This window comes from Arachis stenosperma, chromosome 3 (genome assembly GCF_014773155.1).
Source record: "Arachis stenosperma cultivar V10309 chromosome 3, arast.V10309.gnm1.PFL2, whole genome shotgun sequence".
NCBI lineage: Eukaryota > Viridiplantae > Streptophyta > Magnoliopsida > Fabales > Fabaceae > Arachis > Arachis stenosperma.
The window spans coordinates 63,477,672-63,505,347 of NC_080379.1; the positions used below are offsets into that span (position 1 = coordinate 63,477,672).

The following is a 27,676-nucleotide window of genomic DNA, read 5'->3' on the forward strand; positions in this document are numbered from 1 at the left end:
TAAGGACGAAAAAAATACTTAACCCTTAAAGAAATTATATCTTGTATACTTATTAATAGTAAAATTCTTCACTTAGTTCAGGTTTGGACGTAGGCATAAGGCAGAACCAATATACATCTTGTTATTCATTCTCTCAACATACTTTATTTCTTTATTCATTTATCTATTTATTTTGATTAGTTACTCATATGCCTTAGAACCTTTTTCAAAATGTTTTTGAAATAGTTAAACACTTCGGAAGATATTTTCTCAAGATTATATATACTACTTTCCGTTGTTCACAAATCAAACAACTTTATAAGTTTTACTAAATTTCAGTTTTCATAAAAGAATATCAAAGTACAATTCAACTTTTTTTAGTATACATCTAGCGATTTTAGTTTAGGATATGTGATATGGATATTATTTTAATATCATGTTTAATTTAGCTCATGGTTTTTACTATAAAAATGGCTCGATTAGAGGATTTGGTATTATTTTTTTTCGTAACTAACATGTAAATTCTATTTTATTGCATTTAGTTTAACAAGTTTTTTAATGGGTTTGTTGTCTAAGCTAAGCTTTTAAACATGCCAAGTTAGAAAATAATTACAAAAGCCTCTATCCAAAGGCAGCATCATGATTATTCTACATTCACATAAACAACAAATATCTAAAACTTCATTAACATGATATTTAACATAGTATTTACAATCATAAATTAATGAAATCCCATATTTTGTATGTAACAAACCTTAAACGATCTCAAATCATGCACCATCAAAAAAAAAAAAAAGGAAAATAATGGAATATGGAGCTATATATGATTGCTCTCAGAGAAAAGAAGAAATTGTGGTTGGCCACCAAGGAAGTACAACTGGAGTAATAGGCAAAAATCCCAAAGAGAGGCCACCATATTTTGATGCCTTGAATTCCTGAGTTAGTAGATTACAACAAATAATATGATCGCCAAATTCCAAAAATATGGTACCTTTAACATATGGATGGAAGGCGAGAATTCTGCTACTTCCCCTAACATGTTCTCTTTCTATGGCTTGTAACTTGTCAAAAATTGATCCGATAATATCAGGAATATAAAACTCATGCACTATTTGCCATTCTTGATGAGAATCTAACTCCCAAACTCTACCACTATAAGGACGAATGTTAGCATTGTTAGAACGTGAAATTGGAAACTCGGATAATTGTAAACTTCCACAACAAACACCAACACACCCTCTATATGCTTCACCAAATTCACTAGGATGATCAATCACAGAAGCAACTTGTTCATTTTTGTAAGGATTGTATATAAGAATCTTCCTTCCACTTGTGAAGTATAACACCCCATCATGTGCAACACACGATGATGTAAGGGAAAACCCACAAGAAAATCCTTTTGGGCATAACAAAACATGTTCATTCCATTTTCCGGTTTCAGAAGAAAAAACCTCAACGTTGAAAGTAGTTTTTGTGTTAGAAAAAGCAGGAATGTTCACAACCCTAAATAGGCGTTTTGGAGCAACAATAGACACTTTGTCTTCTTCAATATGATAATAAGGATCGCAGGTGAATCCCACAAGAACACCATTGGGATCGCAATTACTTGGAGCACAAGGTAGCTCTATCGATTCTTTGGTGAGTGGGTTGCAAACATAGTATATACATTTGTGATATCGGCGTGGGTTTCCACATAAGAGCAGGCCATTACAACAACCGAAAACACACTTCAATATGGATCTCAGTTGAACCTCATTGGTGGGGTTGAATTTTGAGCCTAAAAATTTAAGGATAAATTCTTTTCAGAAGACCCAAATTGTAAGGAGGGTACATTTGATGTTATAACAAGTGCATTGTATGGTTTTAGGATGTAGCTATGTTGATCTATGTCTTTCTCTTGACATTGCAAATTTTGGAGAAGTCTATGTTGGTGAGTAAGATATATAAAATGAAAGTTAAGATCAGAAATTATTGCACACCAATGCTTTGAGACACTCTTGCATGTGAAGAGAGATTTGCAAGAAAGCCTGCAAAATATTTCGATGAGTGAATCATTTAGAAGATTATTGATGGTGGTGTAAGATTTTGAGATAGTATTTGATGGTGGTGAAATGGTGGTACACATAGATAGCGTTCGAGGAAGAAATTAGAGGAATTCTAAGGAATGCATGATCAACTATATGTTGATTATGATTTAGACTTGGTATTGTAAACCTTATAATTATTGACCACAAGTCAAACTTTTTTTGGATGCTACTTTATAGGGGAAACAATGGTTTTAAAAAGTTTTTTTTTTTCCAAAAGAGTAACCAGAAGCATTTTCTATTTTTAAGGTATAGTTTAGTAAAATTTTTTATCTAAAATCGTTAAAGAAATTTCGTACTAAATTTGCAAAGAATATTATGTTGACTTATTTATATTTAGATGAGATTTTAGTGATTTCAGACCATATTCAATAAAAGATGTCAATATAGATTGATACAATATCTATCTTATAAAAAGTTTAATATATTTAATCTTTTCTTGAGAAAGGGAGAGAGAATGAAAAGAAAATAGAGAAAAAAAAATTGTACTTCCTTTCCGGTTACTTAAAATAAAAGAGGAAGGAAATGAAAATATTCTTTCTCTTCCGAAACTAAAATATGAAGAAAAATAATAAAATCATATTGAATTGTTATTCAATCCTTTTTACTTCAATAAAGAGATAGAAAAATAGAAGAGAGAGAAATGAGCAAAAACATGAAAAGCTGTCACTATATGAAAATTCTAAGTTTATATGAATTGCATTAAAATATTTGTTTCCATGTTTTACACACAACACTATATCTTTTGGACTCTAGAAACCAAATTATACACGAATGAATAAGACTAAGAAGAAATTTAAATATGCAACACCTATACATATATACACACATTATACACATCAATAGCAAATTCAAGAGTAGTTTGTTTTCAAATTTTGAAAAAAGAGATTCTACAAGTTAAATTTGATATATAATTAAAAGATAAATTATTATTTCTACCTATAAAAATTTAGAAGATTAACAAATTTATTTATAAATAAACGAAACTTTGTACTCATAAAAAATAAAAAAATATTATTTTTACTTCCTTAAAATTTCAGATATTGATAAATTTACATATGAATAAAATTAACTTTTAAATACTTTTATCACATAAAAATTATATTTTTAAGTATAAAATTAATTTTACTCATTTATGGTTAAATTTATCAATATTTTAATATTTTATGATTAGAAATAATAGTTTATCCTATAAAAAATTAAAAACTAATTTAAATTACAGCTATATATATATATATATATATATATATATATATATATATATATATATATATAAAAATCAGACATCAACTAGTCACCATATATTAAGAATAAAAAATACATGTTTAGCATTTCATAAATTTCTATTATTATACTTTTGTAAACAAATTTAATTACTAATTTATTGTAAATTTGATTATTCTACTTGATAAGTTTGATTATCTGATTAAAAATATGTGAATTAACAAGTATAAATATACATAAATACATAACGGTTAATTTGATAATTGATTTTTAGTATACATATAATATTTTTGTAATAATTAAAATTTACTCTTCTCAATAACATTTAAAAATGGCTGAAAATTAATTTGATAATATTTTAAATGTTTAAAAATAATAAATATATGAATGTAAAAAGTAATTTTTGAGTTCAAAAAGTCTAATTCAAAATATACATCCAATTGCTTGTGGTCTTGTGGATGTGAGGATATCCACCATGTCCGACAAAAAATTGGTACAGTTGCATGGGTCTCATTTCCACTTGCTATTTATTATTTATTAAATTAAATTTCGTTATCATATTTGATTGTTAGATCTATTAGTTATGAATCATAACCGTTTTTAGTTCATATAAATAAAATAAATTCAACCTACTTCACTACTTGTTTGAATAAATAGGAAAGAATAGAGAAGCAAGATAGATTCTTGTAAGTTTTTCTTTCAATTTATCTTTACAAAATTTGATCTCACGTCATAAAAGGCTTAAGTGAAACTAAGAAATAATATGTGAGAAAAAATTATATATGGTGTAAAATTACAATTTGCAAGATCAATCGACAAATTATAGTATGGCACAACACCTTAAAATATTAACTTGTATATTTTGTTTTGGTGCACACTACAATACAGATCTAAATTTACAGAGATTTCCGTAGAGCAACTTTCTTTGCGACACGTGTTTTTTGTCTTTATGTAAGGAGAGCAGCTTGACACACAGTGCTGGCGCAGGAAATTGATGGCTTGGCTAGGCCTTGAACAGTTGAACCCCTCTCTGTTTTCTTTCTTAACACGGGAAAGGGGTACAAAGAAGAGGTTAAAGGGGTATAAAGAAGGGGTTCGAACCTGGAACAAGATTTTTCTTTTCTTTTTTATAGTGTAACCTAAAATTCAAAGAAAAAAATTTGTTGATTATTCCAGTTTTCAAGAAAAACTAGAAAGTAGAAATAGATAAAACACTACACATTTTAACATTTAAACCAAATAAGTATGTTAAACAAAGTTTGGTCTTGCATATGATATCTTGTGTGATCATATGTAATTTTGAATATTTTTTTCTGTCAAGATTTTTTTTTAATTATTATACTTTTATTTGAAAAATAAAAAAAAACATCACTTTATTTTAAGCAAGTAACATGTTTTAAAAAAAAGTCAAATTCAAAAAGGTTTTAATAAAGAGAAAATGATGTTTCTCTCTTGTAAGATATTTAAATGATCAAAAATATTATTTGTACACTAAAATCAACTACTAAAATTAATTACTATATATTTATATATAAATATATATATTATTTAATTTATTTTCAATATATATTTTGTATTTTAATATATATTTTATATTGATAGCTGATTTTAATGTATACTTAACATGATTATTAAATGATAATTCTTTTCTTATAAAAATTAAATAACATTTATTTTAGTCCATCGATTAAAATTCATTTTTATACCTAACATTTATATGATTAATAAAAGATTTCAAATAAAAAGATTAACTATCTAATTTTACTTAAGTTTTTTTAATCACTTTAAACTTTTTACGAATTATAAAAAATATAATTCAAAATGCACTATATTCGTTATAATTTTCAATTAAAAATATTTATGACCTTCAAGAATTATTAATACTACAGTAACGATTCAACTATTTAAAAATAAAACCCTAATTGATTATGCCAAAATAAAATCAAATACTCAAATTATCCCAAAAAATTTTATTATCTTCATAATAAATATTTAACTACTAATTCGGTGCCAAATAAATGAAATTATGTATTTAAATACCACTTAAAACATTAATTTTTGTATTTTTATCTGTAAATATATATATTATAATTTTAATTAATTTTATTTTTTATTATTATTAATTATTTGCATAAATCTTCGTTTATTGTAAATTTTATTTTAGATGTAACAAAAAAGAATTGTGTCATGCGTATTTAACTAAAAACATTAAAATTAAATTTTTTAATTTTAAAAATAAAAATTATTTTTTTTGGACTGATCTTCCAATCCAAACCATTTTTTTTTCTAAAAAAAAAACATTTTTAAGTTAACTACATAATATACAATGTTAAGGTAACTTGATTCTAGTATAAGAAGTTCGATTCCATGTTTTTTATTGGTTCACAGCAGCATTTTCTTACTCTGGGTTATATTTAAATTTCACTCTTATTATTCCAATAAAATTAGTGAACTTGTAGAGATTCTATTGAAATTCTGGTGAATTGAACTTCATTGAAACTAACGATTTTGTTGTAGAATTTATTTAATTCACATTCTTTAAAATTGTAAATTATACAATTTTTAATTTAAATTTTAAGTATATGTATTATAAATTATTCATTTAATTTAATTTGATGAAAATAAATGTAATCGTGTTGTTATAATAATATAACTATAATAATACAACTACATTTATTTTATTTATATTAGTCATAGTCATTTCTAATTGATTTCCCGACATGTTTCTAAGCACAATGGAATTCCTTTTTTTTATCCTTTTCTGAATTTTAGGAATAATGAAGCTATTTTTTTATATAATTTTTATCATAAATCAAATATATAGAATTTTTTTATTTATACATACATGATAATATTATGATTCATGAATATTTTGTAGCTAATATATCATTTATAACTCCTAATAATGAGTACTCAGTTAACAGGAATTGAAGGGTGTGATGGCTTTTGTATCTTATTTTTATTTTATTATTATAACAATTAATATTTTTTTATTTTTATTTTATCACTATAAAAGATCATATATACTAAAAGAGAATCTCATTTTTTATCAATTATTTTTTTATTAGATAGTTTTTACAACTTTTTTCTTTTTATGAAGCGCCGTCCTAAGAAGGTAACTATTGTGGATACAAGCCACCACACTCTCTGATACCTATTAATTGAGTGCTTATTACTGGGAGCTATATATGATATGTTAGCCACAAAATATTCATAAACTATAGTGTTATCTTGTATGTATAAATAAAAAAGCTCCATGTTTAATTTATGATAAAGATTATATAAAAGAAGTAGCTTTATTATTCCTCAAATTTAGGAAAGGGTAAACAAAAATAAAATTTCAATATTTATCCTAATCAAATTAAATAAAAATATTTTTTAAGAATTGTTACGTGAGTAACTTGAGAATTGTGAATTGGGCTAAAAGGACTGGCCCAAATGTCAGTGGAAGATGGTCTCCGACTTGTTAACATTTGTGAGCCGCCGTGCAAGCTGTATGTGTTGAAAGAATGGGGGGTAGTACCTGCAAAGACACTCCGATGCCTAAGTTAGCAAGGGGGTAAGCAAGTTTAGAGTGTATTGGAACTTAGAAATACTTGAGGGGTGTCAGTATATTTACAGTGGTGATCCAATAACCACCGTTGGAGTAGTTCCACTTCTGAAGGTGGATAACCGTCCCTTTATCTTAGCGTTGTTAAGATATGGCCTCTAGAAGTGGGTTGAGCGATTTTAGGGGCAGTTACTTATTTGAATAAGTGTCATCTGCCAACTCATCTCTGTGCCGACCTCTTTGGGGAGGTGTTTATGTCAAGTCCGACCTCTTAGGAAGAGGTTGGTTGGGTGGTGAGGGCCAATCCAAGGATTGGCCCTTTTTTGCTTATTTGGGCTTGTATCACAGTATTGGGTTAGAGTATGAACAAGAATTAATCAAATCAATTAGTTGATACAAATAATTAGTATAATTGATTTGATTTATTAAATTAAAAAGTTAAATTACAAAATAGTTGATTGAATTCATTATTTGAGATAATTAATTTATTATAATTAATTAATAAATTAAAAAAATAAATATAAAAACACTCTCCTAAAAGATAATATTTTCTTAACTAAATTAATTTGTATTTATTGTATTGCAATTTGGAACTAAATGGAGATCTGTGCAATTTTTACGAGTAAAGACCTATCCACGTGAAATAGACTGGAATGGGGACATAGGTACCCTCTTCATCAAGAACCCATTAAATTCACGCAAATATAAAATTACTGATTTATCCTTTATATATATATATATATATATATATATATATATATATATATATATATATATATATATATATATATATATATATATATATATATATTTCTTAAATTTAGTAATCCTAATTTATGTCTCCAATTTATACTATTAATATGATTATATTTAGTATATATAAAAGTTAGGTATATTTACAATAGATTTTATAATCAAACTATAAAAATTATAATTATTATTTTTTTTTAATTTTAAATATTATTTACTATCTTAATGAAAAAGTAAATAAATATTAATTATTTTTAATATTAAAAATAATTAAATTTTAATTTTAATTATAATTTTATAAAATATTTACCGTAATAATTATTATATATATTTTTTGTTTAATCTCTTTTAATAAAAAAATTTATATAATTTTATTAATTATTTCATACAGTGTACGAGAATATACACTAGTAGATAAAAAAAAGAATTTTAACATTAAAAGAGTGACAAATATTGTTTGGTAAATGTTTTTCTAAACAGGCCGGTTTCTTTCAGGCTCAAATGGAAACCCAACGAAGCAACTACAATTGTTTCTCACCCACTAACAACGTGATCTCATTCTTCTAACGGATCTTCTATGTGCTGCGCGGCTCAACTGCGGAGCCATCTCCTTCTGCTTCGTGACTTAAGAATCTGTCCCTTACCCTTTCTGCTACGTGTCAATTTAAGACTGCCTCTACGCTATCTCTGTAAAAATACCTCTGCACCATATAAATCACCTTTGCTTTTCAATAATGTCACCTTATAAATGATTACCTAATGTTGTTACTTTCTCCTTTCCAAAAAATAGTACTGTTCCGTTCCAACTTGATCGAGGTGTCTGACTCCCTTTTTAACTGTTCGGCTCTGGGAGAGCTATACGTCGTTTAAGGAGAGTTGTGGCAGACCTCGGTGATACGAAATATGGCGGCGAAAGCACCTGCAAAAAATACTCAAATGCTCAAGTTAAAAAGAAAGTATTAAGAAGTTAATACGTATAAGAGAATGAAAGTGTGTTTGTGATCTGACTTTACTTAGTTACTTAGCTTGTTAAATAGTTGAACAAAGTGTGTAGCTTCCATTTGTTCCGATTATTTTGGCTAGGAGATGGGTGCCGTTATGGATGACGTTTTTGTATTCTTGGCAAAATCGTGATTGGGTTTTTTATGTATATCGTTACCGAAATATCTGGTCGGTTTTGATTGTTGATATTATTGCCAAATTTATAGGGTACACGTCATAGCCCCCAAGCTTGTCTGGGCTTTGTAAAAGCGACGGACAAGCTTTTAACTCGCTTATTGTATTTTCCCGCGTGTTTTGGCCTGGTTCTTTTTTTTGTGGTCTTGGGCCTTCTATGGATTGTAAATGTTTGAAAAATAACGAGGGAATCCAGAAAGGAGTGAGAGGAATGCAAGAGGTTTTCTGCCTTGTGCCTCGTGTCATAATTAATGTTTTCTCTCCTCGATTGGAATTTCGAGGCTGTTAAGCCGTTATTACCCATGATGTTTGGTGGGCTTGTAATAATAATAGGCGGTTTTTTGGAATTTGACATTTTGTTCTTTCAAATTCTTCTTCCCAGTTTGAAAGCAGTATGACTTCGAAAGGTTAGTTCTTTTCTGCTAAGATATTTTTGTTTCCTGTGTTCGTAAATGGCGAGAGAAAAAGAAAAGCAAAAACTATTGAAGAGAAGAAGGATAACCCGTATCATTGGGTGCATGATAACGTGAGGACTCGTTCCTCGTCGTATATCGGTGTCGAGTCGATGTGTGAGCTTAAGGGTTTGCAGGTTGTGAAGGAGGGTTCGGGTACAGTCATTGAGCTTCTTCATTGCTCTGGCGAAGATAGGGTTTATGAGAGGAGAGAAGATTGACAGTATTTTTACTTTTACACTCCTTGCCTTACTAAACTACGTGTTAAATTACCTTTTTCTTCCTTCAAATGCGATGTGCTGACTTAATTAAACTGTGCGCCTTCACAGTTGCATCCCAATTCTTGGGTATTTCTTCGTGCTTTCCAGTGTTTGATAGATTTCCTTTGCTTTCCATGTTCTCTGTCTCTGTTTTTCTCGTTGTTTTGGTCAAAAGGGGTTCGAAAAGGGTTATAGGCTTGTCTGAGTAGATTTTTCGGGCGTTCTCTTTTTCTATTATATAAGTCTTCTTTTAAGAACTTTAAATCGATGTTCGTTAAAGTTCGGTCAATAGAGTATGAGTACCCTATTTGGTTGACGAGCTTATAGAGAGGTTCCCCTTATATTGGTGTTCTGAGCCGATCCAAGTTCTTATGGCTACTGAGCGAACTGAGGAAGAGGATTTCTTGTTAGATTTTTTAGTTGAGAGTTTTGCTTATGGGGAGTGTTTATCTATTTCTGAAGTTCTTCGTTTTCATGATTTTGGTGACAGTGAGGGTTTGAAAACCTACATAGGTAATGCTTATCTGTTTGTTTTCGCTGTTATTTGTTTATTTTATCGGATTTTCTTTTGTGTATTCTGCAGGTGGGCGAGTACCTCTTCTCGATCCTTCGCATTTCCAGTCTTTTCTGAAAAAGAAGAAGGAAAAAGTTATTGGTGTCTCTGAGATCGTGAAGGAAGGTGGTGGAGATGCTGCTCAGTCCGCTGCTCAGTCGGCTTCCTCTTTCAAGAGGAAGAGGGATGATATTGACAAGTACCTAAAGGTCATCTCTGAAGGTGACAAAGAAGCTACTGGTGTTGGTAAATCTGCCTTTGATAGGCAGAAAAGGCTGCATGGCTTTATCCCAGGTACAAGTTCTCATTCGTTGTGGAGTGATCAGTTTTCGTTCGCCGAGCTTTCTGATAGGGTATCTCAATACCCTGGTGACATGCTCTTGACTCGTCGGATTGGAGTGGAGGGTTTGGGGAAGTTTATTCATGTTAGTATATTCTGCTCAGTTCTTTTCCTTTTTTAGTTTGTTTTGTTTCATGTCTTGGACTTACGTAGTGGACGTTTTGTAGATTGTTACTTCGCGGCTGATGTGTGCTGGTCGGACGACTGAACTTATTGGTGCTGAGCAGCAGGTGGCTGTAGATAAGATTGCTGATTTGGAGAAGTCTTATAGGGAGAGAATTGCTGAGCTAGAGAGGTCGTCGAAAGAAAAAGATGATGTTATTGTCAATGCTACGGCAAAAATGAAATAATCTGAGGAGGAAGTTGTTCGTTTGCGGGATCAGATTTGGTTGCTGCAGGCTGAGATTAAAGAAAGTGATGTTGCTAAGGGTCATCTCACCTCAATGGTTCATGATCTTGAGGAGGATGGGATGGAGATGTTCTCCTCTGATTTTGACCGTGCTGTTAGTCAAATTGCTGTGTTAGCCCCCGAGTTTGACTGTGGCTAACTTGATCTGACCAAGATAATGATTGGCGGGAAGCTAGTGGTGGATGGGACTGTGGAGGATCATGATGAGAATGTTTCTCCTTATTGACTTATGTATTTTCTTTGTTTGTTTAGATAGGTTTGTCGTCCTTTTGGTGGATTGTGATAACTCTTTGCTTGTGCTGACCATGTTTTGGTCAGTTTGACAGTTAGATATTTTGACAATATATGTGGTTATGATTGCCTGTTTTGACGTTTTTGTTTTAGTATGTAGAACAGCAGAAATAGAAATAGATCGGTTAAAATAAGAATAGATCGGTTAAAATAGGAATAGATCGGTTATTCACATTTCATTGTCTATATTTGGAAATTTGATAATTTGGGCGTCCGGCCTCATTAAAACCCTCCTTAGGTAAAACCCTTCTTTTGGGGAGAAAACCTCTAAGGGGGAAAAAGAGTACCTTCATTCGCGTGTTGTACAGTTTATAATCTATACAATTTTAATGAAAAAACATTCCAATTTCCTGATAATGGGTCGGCTTATAGTGTTTAGAGTTGGTAAGCCCCCATTTCGAGTACCCTTGTGACCCGGAATGGTCCTTCCCAATTTGCAGCGAGTTTGTCGTGTGATGGAGGTTGTCTTGCTTCTTCCGTTCTTCTGAGGACTAGGTCTCTCTCGTTGAATGTCCTTGGTACTATCCCTTGATTGTGTCTTCTCTCAACTAGCTGTCTCATTGCTCTCTGTTTGATGGCGGCGATGTCCCTGTCTTCTTCGGCAAGATCAAGCTCGGCTTTTCTGATATTGATATTGTGCTGTTGATTGTATAGCTTGGTTCTTAATGTAGGGATGCCGACTTCGATCGGAATCAGTACTTCTGATCCGTAGACTAGCTTGAATGATGTCTCGCCTGTGGTAGACTGTATTGTCGTGTTATAGCTCCATAGTAGTTCTGGGATCAATTCTGTCCATTCTCCTTTCGCATCATTGAGCTTTTTTCTTATTGCCTGCAATATTACTCGGTTAGCAGCTTCGGCCTGCCCATTGGTTTGTGGGTGTTCGGCCGAGCTAAAATGATGCTGTATGTTAAAACTTTTCAAAAATGATGCAAGTTTGTTATCTGTAAATTGTCTACCATTATCCAATATTATTTCTTTTGGTATTTTGAATCGGCATATAATATTTTTCCATATAAAAGATCGTACCTTCTCAGCCGTTATTCTTGCTAGTGGTTGTGCTTCTATCCATTTTGAAAAATAATCTATTGAAACAAAAAAAAATTTACCTGACCCGGTGCTATTGAAAATGGGCCGAGGATATTGAGCCCCCATCTGTAGAAGGGCCAGCTTACCTTCATACTGTGCATTACCTCGGCGGGCTTCATAGAGACAGCGGCGTATTTTTTATAGTTGTCGCAGGTTTTAACTTCTGTTATGCAATCCCTCTTCATGGTCGGCCAGTAGTATCCTGTTCGGATAATTTTTGTTGCAAGAGCTTATCCTCCTATATGGTTTCCACATATGCCCTAATGGACCTCATTCATTACTTCATTTGCTTCGTCTTTATTGAGGCATTTTAGTAATTGGTGTGAAAAATCACGCCTGTACAGTTCTCCTGCTATGGTTGTATAAAGACTTGCTTTTTACCTAAAGTTTTGAGGGTTAGTCTCGTTGCTAGGCATGATTCCTGCATTAATATATTCAAGAAAAGGCATTCTCCAGTCATTTGTGTGAGTAGGGTTTATCATGCACATTGATTCTATGCTAGGCTTTTCTAGTGTAAGCTGTGATAGTGCCGAAGTGTGTGTGGTTGCTCTAGTGGCGGCGAGCTTAGATAATATATCCGCCCTAGTGTTGTTGTCTCTATGACCATGTGATATAATAAATTTATCAAGTTTTGAAATAAGATTCTTTGCTACGAGCCAATATCGCTCTAACACAGGATCTTTTACCTGGAATTCTCCATTAATTTAATTTGTTGAACCACTAAGAGGGAGTCACAATATACTACCAGGCTTTTTACTTGGAAACTGAGGGCGAGCTTAAGACCTACTATGAGCGCCTCGTATTCAGCTTGGTTATTGCTTGATGAGAAGTTGAATTGAAGTGACTGCTCGGCCATTACTGTTTCTCCTTCCCTTAGCACTATCCCGGCTCCGCTTCCTTCTCAATTTGATGCACCATCTACTTGTAATTCCCAAGTCTTCTCGTAGTGATGTTCGTCGGGTGTGAGTTCGAAAATGAAGTCCACCAGGATTTGTGACTTCAAAGTTGGTCTGGATTGAAACCGAATATATCAAACTCAGAAAGTTTGATGGACCACTTGGTCAATCGTCCTGCTAGTTCTGGTTTGGTTAGTATTTGCCTTAGTGGTTGGTCCATCCATACAATTATTGTGTGGCTCTGGAAATAGTGCCTTAGTCTCCTTGCTATTGTTATTAGTGCTAAGGCTAGTTGTTCTATTTTGGGGTATCTTCTTTCTGTTGGTTGCATAACTCTGCTGACGAAGTATACTGGCCTTTGTGTTTTTTCTGCCTCAGTGACAAGAACCAAGCTTATAGAGTAATTGGAAAAAAATAAATATAAGTATAAAGGTTTACCGATTTCTGGTCTTTGCAGTACTGATGGTGAAGACAGGATGGCTTTAAGTTCGGTGAAAGCCATCTCGCATTCCTTTGTCCACTCGAATTTTTTATTTTTTGATATCGTCTGGAAAAAGTGGTATGATCGGTTTGATACTGTTGGCAAAAATCGCGACAAGGCGGCTATTCTCCCTGCTAGTTGTTGTACCTCCTTTATTGTTTTCGGACTTGCCGTGTTAAGTATTGCCTCACATTTCTCAGGGTTTGCTTCGATTCCCCGTGAAGTTAGCATAAACTCGAGGAACTTGCCTCCTTGTACCCCAAAAGCACATTTCTCTTAATTGAGTCTCATATTATATGCTCGGATCTGATTGAATATTCTTTAAGGTCATTGTAGTGTGATCTTTCTGGTGTAGTCTTGGCGACCATATCATCTACATAGATTTTCATATTCCAACCTATCTGTTGCTGGAATACCTTGTCCATTAGTCGCTGGTATGTTGCCCCTGCATTCTTTAGACCAAATGGCATTACTTTATAACAAAAATTTCCATGTTCAGTTATGAAAGCTGTTTTGCTTTAGTCTTCTGGATGCATAAGGATCTGGTTGTAAACAGAGTATGCGTCCATGAAGCTTAAGCTTTTGAAACCTGACACATTATCTACAAGTTTGTCAATACACGACAATGGAGGCATCTTTTGGGCATGCCTTGTTGAGATTTGTAAAGTCGACGCACATGCGCCATTTACCTGAATTCTTTCTTACCATTACCACGTTCGAGAGCCACGTGGTGAAGCGAATTTCCTTGATGAAGTCGCTGCTGATTAGCTTCTTGGTTTTCTCTAGAGCTGCCTTTGCCTTTTCCGCCCCGAGGTTCTTTTTCTTTTGAGCTATAGGTCGGATCATTCTGTCAATAGCCAGCTTTTGGCAAATGACGTTTGGATCTATTCCTGGCATATCTGCTGGGGTCCAGGCAAATAGATCGGTGTTGTCTTGTAGTACCTTTATGAGTTCTAATTGTTCTTGTCCTTGAAGTGCTCGGCCAATGTAGGTGAATTGTTCCGGTTTTGATGTCAGGGGAATCTTTTGGAGCTCATCCGTTAGTTGTAGTCTTTCTTCGGTGTCCTCCCGAGGGTCGAGTTCTGCTAGGGATAGTATTATATTTGTGCTGTGAATTGCCTTAACTTCTTGTTGATATTTTTGTCTTGTGTCAGATCTTTTTAGGCTTGCATTGTAGCATTGCCAAGCTTGTTGGCGATCTGAATGGATCGTTGCTATCTTGCCATCCTGTGCCTGAAACTTAACACAAATGAAAGGTCAACACTACTACTCTGAACATGTTCAGAGCAGGCCTTCCGAGAAAAATATTGGAAGAACTGGGGCAATCAACTATAAGATATTGTATATCTATAGTTTGTGATAATGAGGTGTCCCCCATTGTTGTTTTTAGCCATATATAACCTTTAATTGGGACCCTCTCTCCTGAGAATCCTACCAGTTCATTGGATGAGGGTTGCATAGTTTTTTCAGATAATTTCATTTATTGAAAAGTAGAATAGAAAAGAACGCCTGCACTACTACCTGTGTCCAAAAGGACTTTTCTTACCAATAGTTCACCTGTTTGGATGAAAATCACCACTGGATCGTCTAAGTTTGGGATGGCCGAAGATATGTCTGCCTGGCTGAAGCTGATTTTAAGGTCGGTTGTATCCTTGTTGCTTTGTGATACTGTTGCTTTGATTGACAGCGTTGCTCGGTAGCTTCGTTTGCATGCCGAGGTCGTTTCACCTCCTCCGACAAATCCTCCGGAAATGCAGTTGATGATCCCTTTTGGTGGATTAGGGTTGGACCATCTGTTGTCGTCTTTCCCTTCCAAAGTTTGATGGTGCTCGTCTCGGTCTCGAATGTCTTCCTTTTTTCTTCTTCCTTCAACATACTTGTCTAAGAGGCCATGCCAGGCTAACCTCTCTAGTAAGTCTTTGGCAATCACACATTCATCCGTTGTGTGTCCGTATTTCTGATGGAAAGTACAGTGTTTGCTTCGGTCTACAAATCGTTGATCCTGGTAACTTCTTGCTAGGGCTGGAGGTTTTATAATTTTGGCATTGAGAATTACTTTGATTATTTTTTCTCTCTTTGTGTTAAATCTGGTGTAATTGTCGAATTTTGGGGTGAGCATGAATGGCTTCCTCGGTTCCTTATTGTTTGGCGATCTTATAGCCTTGTCTTCCTCTTTCCTAGGTTGTTTTCTTTCTGTTCTTTCAGCCTCACGGAGTTCTTCGATCTCCATTTGTCCAGCTGCTCTTTCTCGGAATTCCTCCAATGTTTTTGGTTTGGTCACCATGATTGTCTCCCGAAACTTACTGGGTTAGAGGCCGGCCTTAAGGGCGTGTAGGTGGACTGCTGCGTCTAGATCTGGTATTTTCATAGTTGCCTCAGCGAATCTAGTCATGTATTCCTTCAGGCTTTTGTGTTGTCCTTGTCGGATGGTACCAAGGTAGTCCGATCTATGTACGTATATCCTTGAAGCTACAAAGTAGTCAATGAAATACCTCGCCAACTCTTCAAATGAGGAGATCGAACCCGTAGATACTTTAGAAAACCAAAGTAATGCAGCACCATCAAGGTAAGTAGGAAAAGCTCAGCAGAGTATAGGTTCATTGTTAGCACCGTTAAAAAACATCATAGACTGGAATTTTTTAACATGAGCCCGGGGATCACCAATCCCCTTATACGGCACTAGAGAGGTAGGTAACATGAAATTCTTGGGCATCTGGTAGTTGGTGATCTCCTCGGATAATGGGTTGTCCAAGCTCAGCTTCTCTTTCGGTGGATTGAGACACAATGGATCGGTGTTGCCTTGAGTTGAGCCTTTGGAGTTTCCTTCCTCATTCTTTTCAACATTGTTACAGACGGACAGTTCAGCTATCCTTCGGACTTCCGCCTGAAGTTCAGCGATTTGAGCTAAGAGCTCTGCTTGTGTGGGTTGATGAACCCCGTTGTCAGCCATGCCTGAGGATTGGAGATCCTGTCACAGAAAAGAATAAAGAGCTAGATAAAGAAAATAGTGGGGTTAGATAAATTTTTGGCCCCACGGTGGGCGCCAAATGTTTCGTTCTAACTTGACCGAGGTGTTTGACTCCCTTTTCAACTGCTCGACTTTGGGAGAGCTATACGTCATTCAAGGAATGTTGTGGCAGACCTCGGCAATGCGAAACACGGCGGCGAGAGAACCTGCAAAAAGTACTCCGACACTCAAGTTAAAAAGAGAGTATTAAAACGTTAATACGTATAAGAGAATGAAAGTGTGTTTGTGACCTGACTTTACTGAGTTACTTAGCTTGTTAAATAGTTGAGCAAAATGTGTAGCTTCCATTTGTTCCGATTATTTTGGCTAGGAGATGGGTGCCGTTATGGATGACATTTTTGTATTTCTGACAAAATTGTGATTAGCTTTTTCATGTATATCGTTACCAAAATATCTGGTCGGTTTTGATTGTTGATGTTGTTGCCGAATTTACAGGGTACACGTCAAGTACAATTAAGAGATTAATTGTGTATTATTTTTTTAAATAAAGGACTAGTTTTTCAATTTATTTTACGTGGATTAGATTATCTAATATTCCATGAAAATCAATTTGTCAAAACCAAAAATCCTAAGAACAAGTTTCTCCAACACAATTGTCAATGAACAATGTAAACTTTTATTCGTTTATTTTATTAATTATAAAGACAGTTATAAGATAACTTTATAAAAATTGACAATTTAATAATGACAAAGTGGAACTTACAAATTATTTTTATTTGGAATAAGTTATCATTTTAATGTGAACTATTATGTCACTTACACTTATAAGGAATAGTGTATTTTTTCGACGCCAAAATCTTTTGTATTCCAAATATTCTGAGTGAATTCTAAAAAAAAAAAAATCTTTTTATCGTAATATAAATATATGTATGTGTGTTAGATAGATATTAAGATAGAGAAATATACTTTAATTTATCTCGTCAAGTTAAATATTTTTTACTCTAGTTTAATTAACGGCAAGACTTGATAATTTAAAAATTGCCATATTGATTAACTATTTTGTAGAATAATTATTCCTATAAGTTATTTATCATCTCTATAATTGTTCATGAGAGGAATTAATAGATTAATCATTATATCAGTTAATTCAAGACCATACCAAATTGAATGACCGAAATGCTTTCTTGGTTGTTTGATGAACCAAGATTTAAACTATTGATTTTTCTTCACCTTTGGTTCAACCGAACCATACTTCTTCTTTAAACCAAACCACAGCAAATGAACTCTGATTTAAATTGCCTTTCGTTGTTCTCTCTCTCATGTCACGGTAAATTTTAGAAGGTTAGATTTAACAGTGTTTTTATAGTTTTCTAGAGTGATTGAGAATACTCTAGATGGTTTCGGAACGTTCTAGAATGTCCTAGAAGGTCCCAGAATATCCTAAAAGATTCTAGAAGACCTGGAAGGTCATAGAGTATTCTAGAAGAGAGTGGATGTATATAGAAGTATAAAGAATGGTATGGAATAATCTAGAAACATTTAGAAAGTTGTGGTAGGATAGATATTTGTAAAGAAGGTTTTGGATGATTAGTCTGGACCGTTGATTAGATTTAATCTTAACCATCCATTGAGGAGGTGGATGGCTATAAATAGGAGGTGAGAGTTAGTGTAAGGTGTGTGAATCATTTGTAACAAACACTTCAGTAATAAAGTGTTCTTTCTACCAAAGCTTCATTTCTCTTGTGTTCTCTGGTGCACGAAATCTTAATCCTAATTATCAAAGTCAAAATTTCTTATGATCTCGTACCACTAACCAGCAAGTGTACTGGGTCGTCCAAGTAATACCTTACGTGAGTAAGGGTCGATCCCACGGAGATTATTGGTTTAAAGCAAGCTATGTTTATCTTATTATTCTTAGTCAGGATATTAATTAAAATTATCAGTTGGAATTATTAGATTGGAAAAATAAAAGAGAATAAAAGCGTTACTTGTTGTGCAGTAATGAGAAATATGTTGGAGTTTTGGAGATGCTTTGTCCTTTGAATTTCTACTTTTCCTTGAAATCCTCTTCCCACACGCAAGGTCCCTTCCATGGCAAGCTCTATGTAGGGTGTCACCGTTGTCAATGGCTACCTCCCATCCTCTCAGTGAAAACGTTCCTATGCTCTGTCACAGCACGGCTAATCATCTGTCGGTTCTCAATCAGGTTGGAATAGAATCCATTGATTCTTTTGCGTCTGTCACTAACGCCCAGCCTTCAGGAGTTTGAAGCTCGTCACAGTCATTCAATCCCAGAATCCTACTCGGAATACCACAGACAAGGTTTAGACTTTCCGGATTCTCATGAATGCCGCCATCAATCCGGCTTATACCACGAAGATTCTGATTAAGGAATCTAAGAGATACTCATTCAATCTGATGTAGAACGGAGGTGGTTGTCAGGCACACGTTCATGGATTGAGGAAGGTGATGAGTGTCACGGATCATCACCTTCTCCATAATTAAGCGCGAATGAACATCTTAGATAAGAACAAGCGTGTTTGAATGGAAAACAAAGTAATTGTATTAATTCATCAAGACGCTGCAGAGCTCCTCACCCCCAACAATGGAGTTTAGAGACTCATGCCGTCAAAAGTATTTATTCAGATCTGAAAATGTCATGAGGTACAAAATAATTCTCTAAAAGTTGTTTAAATAGTAAACTAGTAACCTAGATTTGCAAAATATGAGTAAACTAAGATAATTGGTGCAGAAATCCACTTCTGGGGACCACTTGGTGTGTGCTGGGGCTGGGACTAGAGCTATCCACGAATTAAGGCCTTTCTTGGAGTTGAACTCCAAGTTATAACATGTTTTGGGCGTTCAACTCCGGATCATGACGTGTTTCTGGCGTTTAACTCCAGACAGCAGCATGTACTTGATGTTCAACGCCAAGTTACGTCGTCTTTCTTTGCGCAAAGTATGGACTATTATATATTGCTAGAAAGCCCTGGATGTCTACTTTCCAACGCCATTGAGAACGCGCCAATTGGACTCCTGTAGCTCCAGAGAATCCATTTCGAGTGCAGGGAGGTCAGGATCCAACAGCATCAGCAGTCCTTTTTCAGCCTAACTCAGATTTTTGCTCAGCCTCCTCAATTTCAGCCAGAAAATACCTGAAATCACAGAAAAACACACAAACTCATAGTAAAGTCCAGAAATATGATTTTTGCCTAAAAACTAATATTATTCTACTAAAAACCAATTAAAACATGCTAAAATCTACATGAAATTACCCCCAAAAAGCGTATAAAATATCCGCTCATCACAACACCAAACTTAAACTATTGCTTGTCCTCAAGCAACTAGATAAATAAAATAGGATAAAAAGAAATTAAGAAACAATAATATCTCAGAGTTTCAAGTGAAGCTCAGATTCTAATTAGATGAGCGGGACTAGTAGCTTTTTGCTTCTGAACAATTTTGGCATCTCACTTTATCCTTTGAAATTCAGAATGGTTGGCATCCATAGGAACTCAGAATTCAGATAGTATTATTGATTCTCCTAGTTTAGTATGTTGATTCTTGAACACAGCTACTTTATGAGTCTTGGCCGTGGCCCTAAGCACTTTGTTTTCCAGTATTACCACCGGATACATAAATGCCACAGACACATAATTGGGTGAACCTTTTCAGATTGTGACTCAGCTTTGCTAGAGTCCCCAGTTAGAGGTGTCCAGAGTTCTTAAGCACACTCTTTTGCTTTAGATCACGACTTTAACCACTCAGTCTCAAGCTTTTCACTTGGACCTGCATGCCACAAGCACATGGTTAGGGACAGCTTGATTTAGCCGCTTAGGCCTAGATTTATTTCCTTGGGCCCTCCTATCCATTGATGCTCAAAGCCTTGGATCCTTTTTACCCTTGCCTTTTGGTTTTAAGGGCTATTGGCTTTTTCTTCTTGCTTTTTCTTTCTTTCTTTTTTTTTTCTTCGCAAGAATTTTTTTTCCACTGCTTTTTCTTGCTTCAAGAATCAATTTCATGATTTTTCAGATCATCAATAACATTTCTCTTGTTCATCATTCTTTCAGGAGCCAACAATTTTAACATTCATAAAATTCAATATAAAAAATGCACTGTTCAAGCATTCATTCAGAAGACAAAAAGTATTGCCACCACATATAAATAATTAGAATTTTCCTTATTAAGAACTCGAAAAGATTAAATTGCCTCTTTATTAAAAAATCTACTATTTTATTCATGTTTGATGATGATGAGAAAAATAAATTATAACTTAATTGAAAATAAAATCAAAATAGATATGCTAATTACTACTACTCCTATATAACTTCTAAGGTAGAATCCTATAATAATACTATCACAGAGTTAAAGCTAGAATTAGAACTTAACAACCTGTATTTTGGGAAGTGGATGTTCCTCTAGTCTGTGGGGTGCCTTCAAGAATTAATTTCTGACGCTTCAGCTCCCTTAAGTTCACATCCTTGCTCTTCCTGTCCCCTTAGGTTCCATGATCTTGATGAGTTTTAGCTCAGTGATCATGGCAAATCACACCAAACTTAGAGGTTTGCTTGTCCTCAAGCAAAATAAAGGATAGAAGAGGAATAGAGGGAGAGGCAATTTCGAAATCCAAAAGATATGATGAGTTGAAAAAGATTTGAAAAAGATTTGGATTGGAAAAAGATTTGTGTTTATGAATTAAGATACATTTGATATTTTTGAGAAAGGAATTTTAGAAATTAGGGTTTTTAGAAATTAGGATTAAAATTTTTGGAATTGAAGGATGATATTTTGAAACATGTTTATGCAAGAAATCATGAATTGAAACATAAAAAATTAGAAAAATTGTAAAGAAAAACGAATTTTACCTCCTCTCCACCATCCTGGCGTTAAACGCCCAACTGCTGCATGTTTTGGGCGTTTAACACCCAGTTGATGCTTCTCCTGGGCGTTCAACGCCCAGCTGTTGCTTCTTTCTGGCGTTGAACGCCAGGAAGTCCTTTGTCACTGGGCGTTTTTCTAAACACCCAGGATGCTGTCAATCTGGCGTTAAACGCCCAGAAGGTGCTTTTTCTGGTGTTTAACGCCCAGAAGATGCTCCTTTCTGGTGTTTAACGCCCAGATGGCTACCCTTACTGGCGTTGAACGCCCAGTGGGTGTTTCTTTTGGGCGTTCAACGCCCAAAATGTTTCTTACTGGCTTTTGTTTTTGCCAGTGAACTTCCAAATTCCCCTGTAACTCTGTGAATTCAAGCAATTGCTATTTTACCTTGAAGATACTTGGACACATACCTGTAAAAAAAGGAAATTTATTTAATTAGTAAATAAACTTTGTAAATGGCTGGGTTGCCTCCCAACAAGCGCTTCTTTATTGTCTTTAGCTGGACTACCACTGAGCTCTAATAAAGTCTCAGTTTCGAGCATTCTTGCTCGAAGTTACTTTCAAGATAATGTTTAATTCTCTGTCCATTAACAATGAACTTTTTGTTGGATTCATTATCCTGAAGCTCTACGTATCCATATGGTGATACGCTTGTAATCACATATGGACCTCTCCACCGGGATTTTAATTTCCCGGGGAATAATTTGAGCTTGGAATTAAATAGCAGAACTTTCTGCCCCGGCTCAAAGACTCTGGATGACAATTTCTTATCATGCCATCTTTTTGCTTTCTCTTTGTAAATTTTTGCATTCTCGAAAGCATTGAGTCTAAATTCCTCTAGCTCATTTAACTGAAGCAATAATTTTTCTCCAGCTAATTTGGCATCAAGGTTTAGGAATCTGGTTGCCCAGTAGGCCTTGTGTTCCAGTTCCACTGGCAAGTGACATGCCTTTCCATACACAAGCTGGTATGGAGAGGTCCCTATAGGGGTCTTGAATGCTGTTCTGTATGCCCACAGAGCATCATTCAAGCTCCTTGCCCAATCCCTTCTACGGTTAATTACAGTCCGTTCCAGAATTCTTTTGAGTTCTCTATTTGAGACTTCAGCTTGCCCATTAGTCTGTGGGTGATATGGAGTAGCTACCCTGTGGCTAACTCCATAACGAACCAAAGCAGAGTAAAGCTGTTTATTGCAGAAATGACTGCCCCCATCACTGATTAATACTCTAGGGGTACCAAATCTACTAAAGATGTGTTTCTAGAGGAATTTTAACACTGTTTTAGTGTCATTGGTGGGTGTTGCAATAGCTTCCACCCATTTGGATACATAATCCACTGCCACCAGAATATAAGTGTTTGAGTATGATGGTGGGAAGGGTCCCATAAAGTCAATACCCCATACATCAAACAACTCAATCTCTAAGATCCTTGCTGAGGCATGGCATAACTGTGAGGCAGATTGCCAGATCTTTGGCAACTGTCACAATTAAGTACAAATGCTCGGGAATCTTTATAGAGAGTAGGCCAGTAGAAGCCACATTGGAGGACTCTTGTGGCTGTTCGCTCACCTCCAAAATGTCCTCCATACTGTGATCCATGGCAGTGCCATAGAATCTTCTGTGCTTCTTCCTTAGGCACACATCTACGGATTACTTCGTCTGCACATCTCTTGAAGAGATATGGTTCATCCCAAAGATAGTACTTTGCATCTGTAATCAATTTTTTTGATTGCAGCCTACTGTACTCTTTGGGTATGAATCTTACTGCCTTGTAGTTTGCGATATCTGCAAACCATGGCGCTTCCTGGATGGCAAAGAGTTGTTCATCCGTAAAGGTTTCAGAGATCTCAGTGAGAGGGAGGGACGCCCATTCTACTGGTTATATTCGGGACAGGTGATCTGCTACTTGGTTTTCTGTTCCTTTTCTGTCTCTTATTTCTATATCAAACTCTTGCAGAAGCAACACCCATCTTATAAGTCTGGGTTTTGAATCCTGCTTTGTGAGTAGATATTTAAGAGCAGCATGATCAGTGTACACAATTACTTTTGATCCTACTAAATAGGATATGAATTTGTCAATGGCGTAAACCACTGCAAGTAGCTCTTTTTCTGTGGTTGTGTAATTCTTCTGTGCGTCATTTAGAACACGACTGGCATAGTAAATGACATGCAGAAGCTTGTCATGCCTTTGTCCCAACACTGCACCAATGGCATGGTCACTGGCATCACACATTAGTTCAAATGGCAATGCCCAGTTTGGTGCAGAGATGATTGGTGCTGAGACCAATTTAGCTTTCAGGGTCTCAAATGCCTGCAGACACTCTTTATCAAAGATAAATGGCATGTCAGCAACTAGCAGGTTGCTTAGAGGTTTGGCGATTTTTGAAAAATCCTTTATAAACCTCCTATAGAATCCTGCATGCCCCAGAAAGCTTCTGATTGCCTTAACATTGGCGGGTGGTGGTAATTTTTCAATTACTTCAACTTTAGCTTGATCCACCTCTATTCCCTTGTTCGAGATTTTGTGCCCAAGGACAATTCCTTCAGTCACCATAAAGTGACACTTCTCCCAGTTTAAAACCAGGTTAGTCTCTTGGCATCTCTTTAGAACAAGTGCTAAATGGTTAAGGCAGGAGCTGAATGAGTCTCCAAACACTGAAAAGTCATCCATGAAGACTTCCAGAAATTTTTCCACCATATCAGAGAAAATTGAGAGCATGCACCTCTGAAAGGTTGCAGGTGCATTGCACAGGCCAAATGGCATCCTTCTGTATGCAAATACTCCAGATGGGCATGTGAATGCCGTTTTTTCCTGATCTTGGGGATCTACTGCAATTTGATTATAACCTGAATATCCATCCAGGAAGCAGTAGTATTCATGACCTGCTAGTCTTTCTAGCATCTGGTCTATGAATGGTAAAGGAAAGTGATCCTTTCTGGTGGCTGTATTGAGCCTTCTGTAATCAATATACATACGCCACCCTGTAACTGTTCTTGTAGGAACCAGTTCATTTTTTTCATTGTGAACCACTGTCATGCCACCTTTCTTAGGGACAACCTGGACAGGGCTTACCCAGGGACTATCAGAAATAGGATAAATAATCCCAGCCTCTAGTAACTTAGTGACCTCTTTCTACACTACCTCCTTCATGGCTGGGTTCAACCGCCTTTGTGGTTGAACCACTGGCTTGGCGTCACCCTCTAGTAGGATCTTGTGCATGCATCTGGCTGGGCTAATGCCCTTGAGATCACTGATGGACCACCCAAGAGCTGTCTTGTGTGTCCTTAGCACTTGAATTAGTGCTTCCTCTTCCTGTAGCTCTAAGGTAGAGCTTATGATTACAGGAAAGGTATCACCTTCTCCCAGAAATGCATATTTCAGGGATGGTGATAATGGTTTGAGCTCGGGTTTAGGAGGTTTCTCCTCTTCCTGAGGGATTTTCAGAGGTTCTACTATTCTCTCTGATTCCTCCAGATCAGGCTGAACATCTTTAAAGATGTCCTCTAGCTCTGATTCGAGACTCTCAGCCATATTGACCTCTCTTACTAGGGAGTCAATAATATCAACACTCATGCAGTCATTTGGGGTGTCTGGATGTTGCATGGCTTTAACAACATTCAACTTGAACTCCTCCTCATTGACTCTCAGGGTTACTTCCCCTTTGTGGACGTCAATGAGGGTTCGGCCAGTTGCTAGGAAAGGTCTTCCTAGAATGAGAGTTGCACTCTTGTGCTCCTCCATTTCCAGCACCACAAAGTCAGTAGGAAAGGCGAATGCCCAACCTTGACAATCATGTCTTCAATCACGCCTGATGGGTATTTAATGGAGCCATCAGCAAGTTGAAGACATATCCTGGTTGGTTTGATTTCTTCAGTTAAACCAAGCTTTCTGATAGTAGATGCAGGTATTAGGTTGATACTTGCCCCAAGATCACATAAAGCTTGCTTGGTACAAGTACCCTCTAATGTGCATGGTATCATAAAGCTCCCAGGATCTTTAAGCTTCTCAGGTAAGCTTTTCAGAATGACTGCACTGCATTCTTCAGTGAGGTAAACTTTTTCAGTTTCCCTCCAATCCTTCTTATGACTTAAGATCTCTTTCATGAACTTAGCATAAGAGGGTATTTGCTCAAGTGCTTCTGCAAACGGAATCTTTATTTCAAGAGTCCTGAGATAGTCTGCAAAGCGGGCAAATTGCTTATTCTGTTCCGCTTGGTGGAGTTTTTGAGGATAAGGCATTTTGGCTTTGTATTCCTCAACCTTAGTTGCTGCAGGTTTATTACCTATAGAAGTGGGTTGGGAAGCCTTTTTAGAAGGGTTGTTATCAGCACTTGTATGTGACTGATCCCCCACTGGCATTTGAATGCCAGGGGTGGAAGCTGGAGTGGCGTTAGACGCCAACTCCTTATTTGTTACTGGCGTCTGAACGCCAGAACTATGCTCCCTTTGGGCGTTCAACGCCGGATTCATGCTTGTTTCTGGCGTTGAACGCCAGGAATGAGCATGGTCTGGGTGTTCAGCGCCAGCATTATTCCTCTCTGGGCTCTGACTGTCCTCAGAGGGATTTTGAGTAGCCATTTGTTCATTTCTTGGCTTCCTGCTGCTTTGAAGTGAGGTATTTAATGTTTTCCCACTTCTTAATTGGACTGCTTGGCATTCTTCTGCTATTTGTTTTGACAGTTGCTTTTCTGTTTGCTTTAACTGTATTTCCATATTCCTGTTAGCCATTCTTGTTTCATGTAGTATTTCCTTGAATTCGGCTAGTTGCTGGGTTAGAAAGTCTAATTGCTGATTGAATTCATTAGCCTGATCGACAGGACTGAGTTCAGCAGTTACTGTTTTAGCTTCTTCTTTCATGGAAGATTCACTGCTTAGGTACAAATGCTGATTTCTGGCAACTGTATCAATAAGCTCTTGAGCTTCTTCAATTGTTTTTCTCATATGTATAGATCCACCAGCTGAGTAGTCTAGAGAAATCTGAGCTTTTTCTGTAAGCCCATAGTAGAAGATGTCTAATTGCACCCACTCTGAAAACATTTCAGAGGGGCATTTTATTAGCATCTCTCTGTATCTCTCCCAGGCATCATAAAGGGATTCATTATCTCCTTGATTGAAGCCTTGGATGCTTAGCCATAGCTGTGTCATCCGTTTTGGAGGGAAATAGTGATTCAGGAATTTTTCTGACAGTTGTTTCCATGTTTTTATGCTGTTCTTAGGCTGGTTATTTAACCATCTCTTAGCTTGATCTTTTACAGCAAATGGAAACAGTAATAATCTGTAGACATCCTGATCTACTTCCTTATCATGTACTGTGTAAGCAATTTGTAAAAATTGTGCCAGAAACTCTGTAGGTTCTTCCTGTGGAAGACTGGAATACTGGCAGTTTTGCTGCACCATGATAATGAGTTGATGATTCAACTCAAAGCTACTAACTCCAATGGAGGGTATACAGATACTACTCCCATATGAAGTAGTAGTGGGGTTAGCATATGACCCCAGAGTCCTCCTGGACTGTTCATTTCCGCTTATGTCCATGTTGGAGTAAAGGGGTAATGTGGATTTAAATTTTTAGTTTATAAATAAAAAATTTGAAATAAAATAAAACCAAATAAAAATAAGATAAAATAAGAAAATTAAAATAAAAAAAAGTAATAAGAATTTGAAAATATTTTATGAAGATTTTTGAAAAAGTGAGGAGAGAGAAAGTGGTTGGGCTATTTTTGAAAAAGATAAATTTTTTTTAAAAAAAAAACTTAAAAAGATAAGAATTGAAAATTTTTAAAATTGAAATCTGAATTTTTATAAAAAATTTTTGAAAAAATAGTTCAAAATTAGTTAGAAAAGATATTTTTTTGAATTTTGAATTTTATGATGAAAGAGAAAAACACATAAAAGACACAAGACTTAAAATTTTTAGATCTAATGCACCTTATTTTCGAAAATTTTGGAGGGAAAACACCAAGGAACACCAAACTTAAAAATTTTAAGATCAAGACACAAGAAAAACTCAAGAACACCTTGAAGATTCACAAGAACACCAAGAACAAAAGGAAGAACACCAAACTTAAAATTTTTAGAAAACTTTAATAAAATTTTCGAAAATTATGAAAAGATTAACAAGAAAACACCAAACTTAAAGTTTGGCACAAGATTAAATCAAGAAAAATTATTTTTGAAAAAAGATTTTAAAAAGAAGGTGCCCAATTGCTAAGAACATAAACCCACGCTATAATCAACTGAGCTAAAAATGTAACATATTTTAAAGATGTATTATTTTTATGGATAAAAGTATAATTT

The 27,676-nt window shown here is 35.2% G+C and overlaps 1 protein-coding gene across 1 annotated transcript; it reads right to left on the reverse strand.

The window, feature by feature from the left end:
* Positions 1-600: 600 nt before the first annotated feature.
* On the reverse strand, positions 601-9,394 carry LOC130966199 (uncharacterized). The gene is made up of 4 exons (XM_057890979.1): positions 9,266-9,394; positions 8,449-8,506; positions 855-1,756; positions 601-627 (listed from the first exon to the last, which is right to left on the reverse strand). The coding sequence occupies exons 1-4, from the start codon at positions 9,392-9,394 to the stop codon at positions 601-603; spliced, it is 1,116 nt and encodes a 371-aa protein (XP_057746962.1).
* Between the last annotated feature and the right edge of the window lie 18,282 nt (positions 9,395-27,676).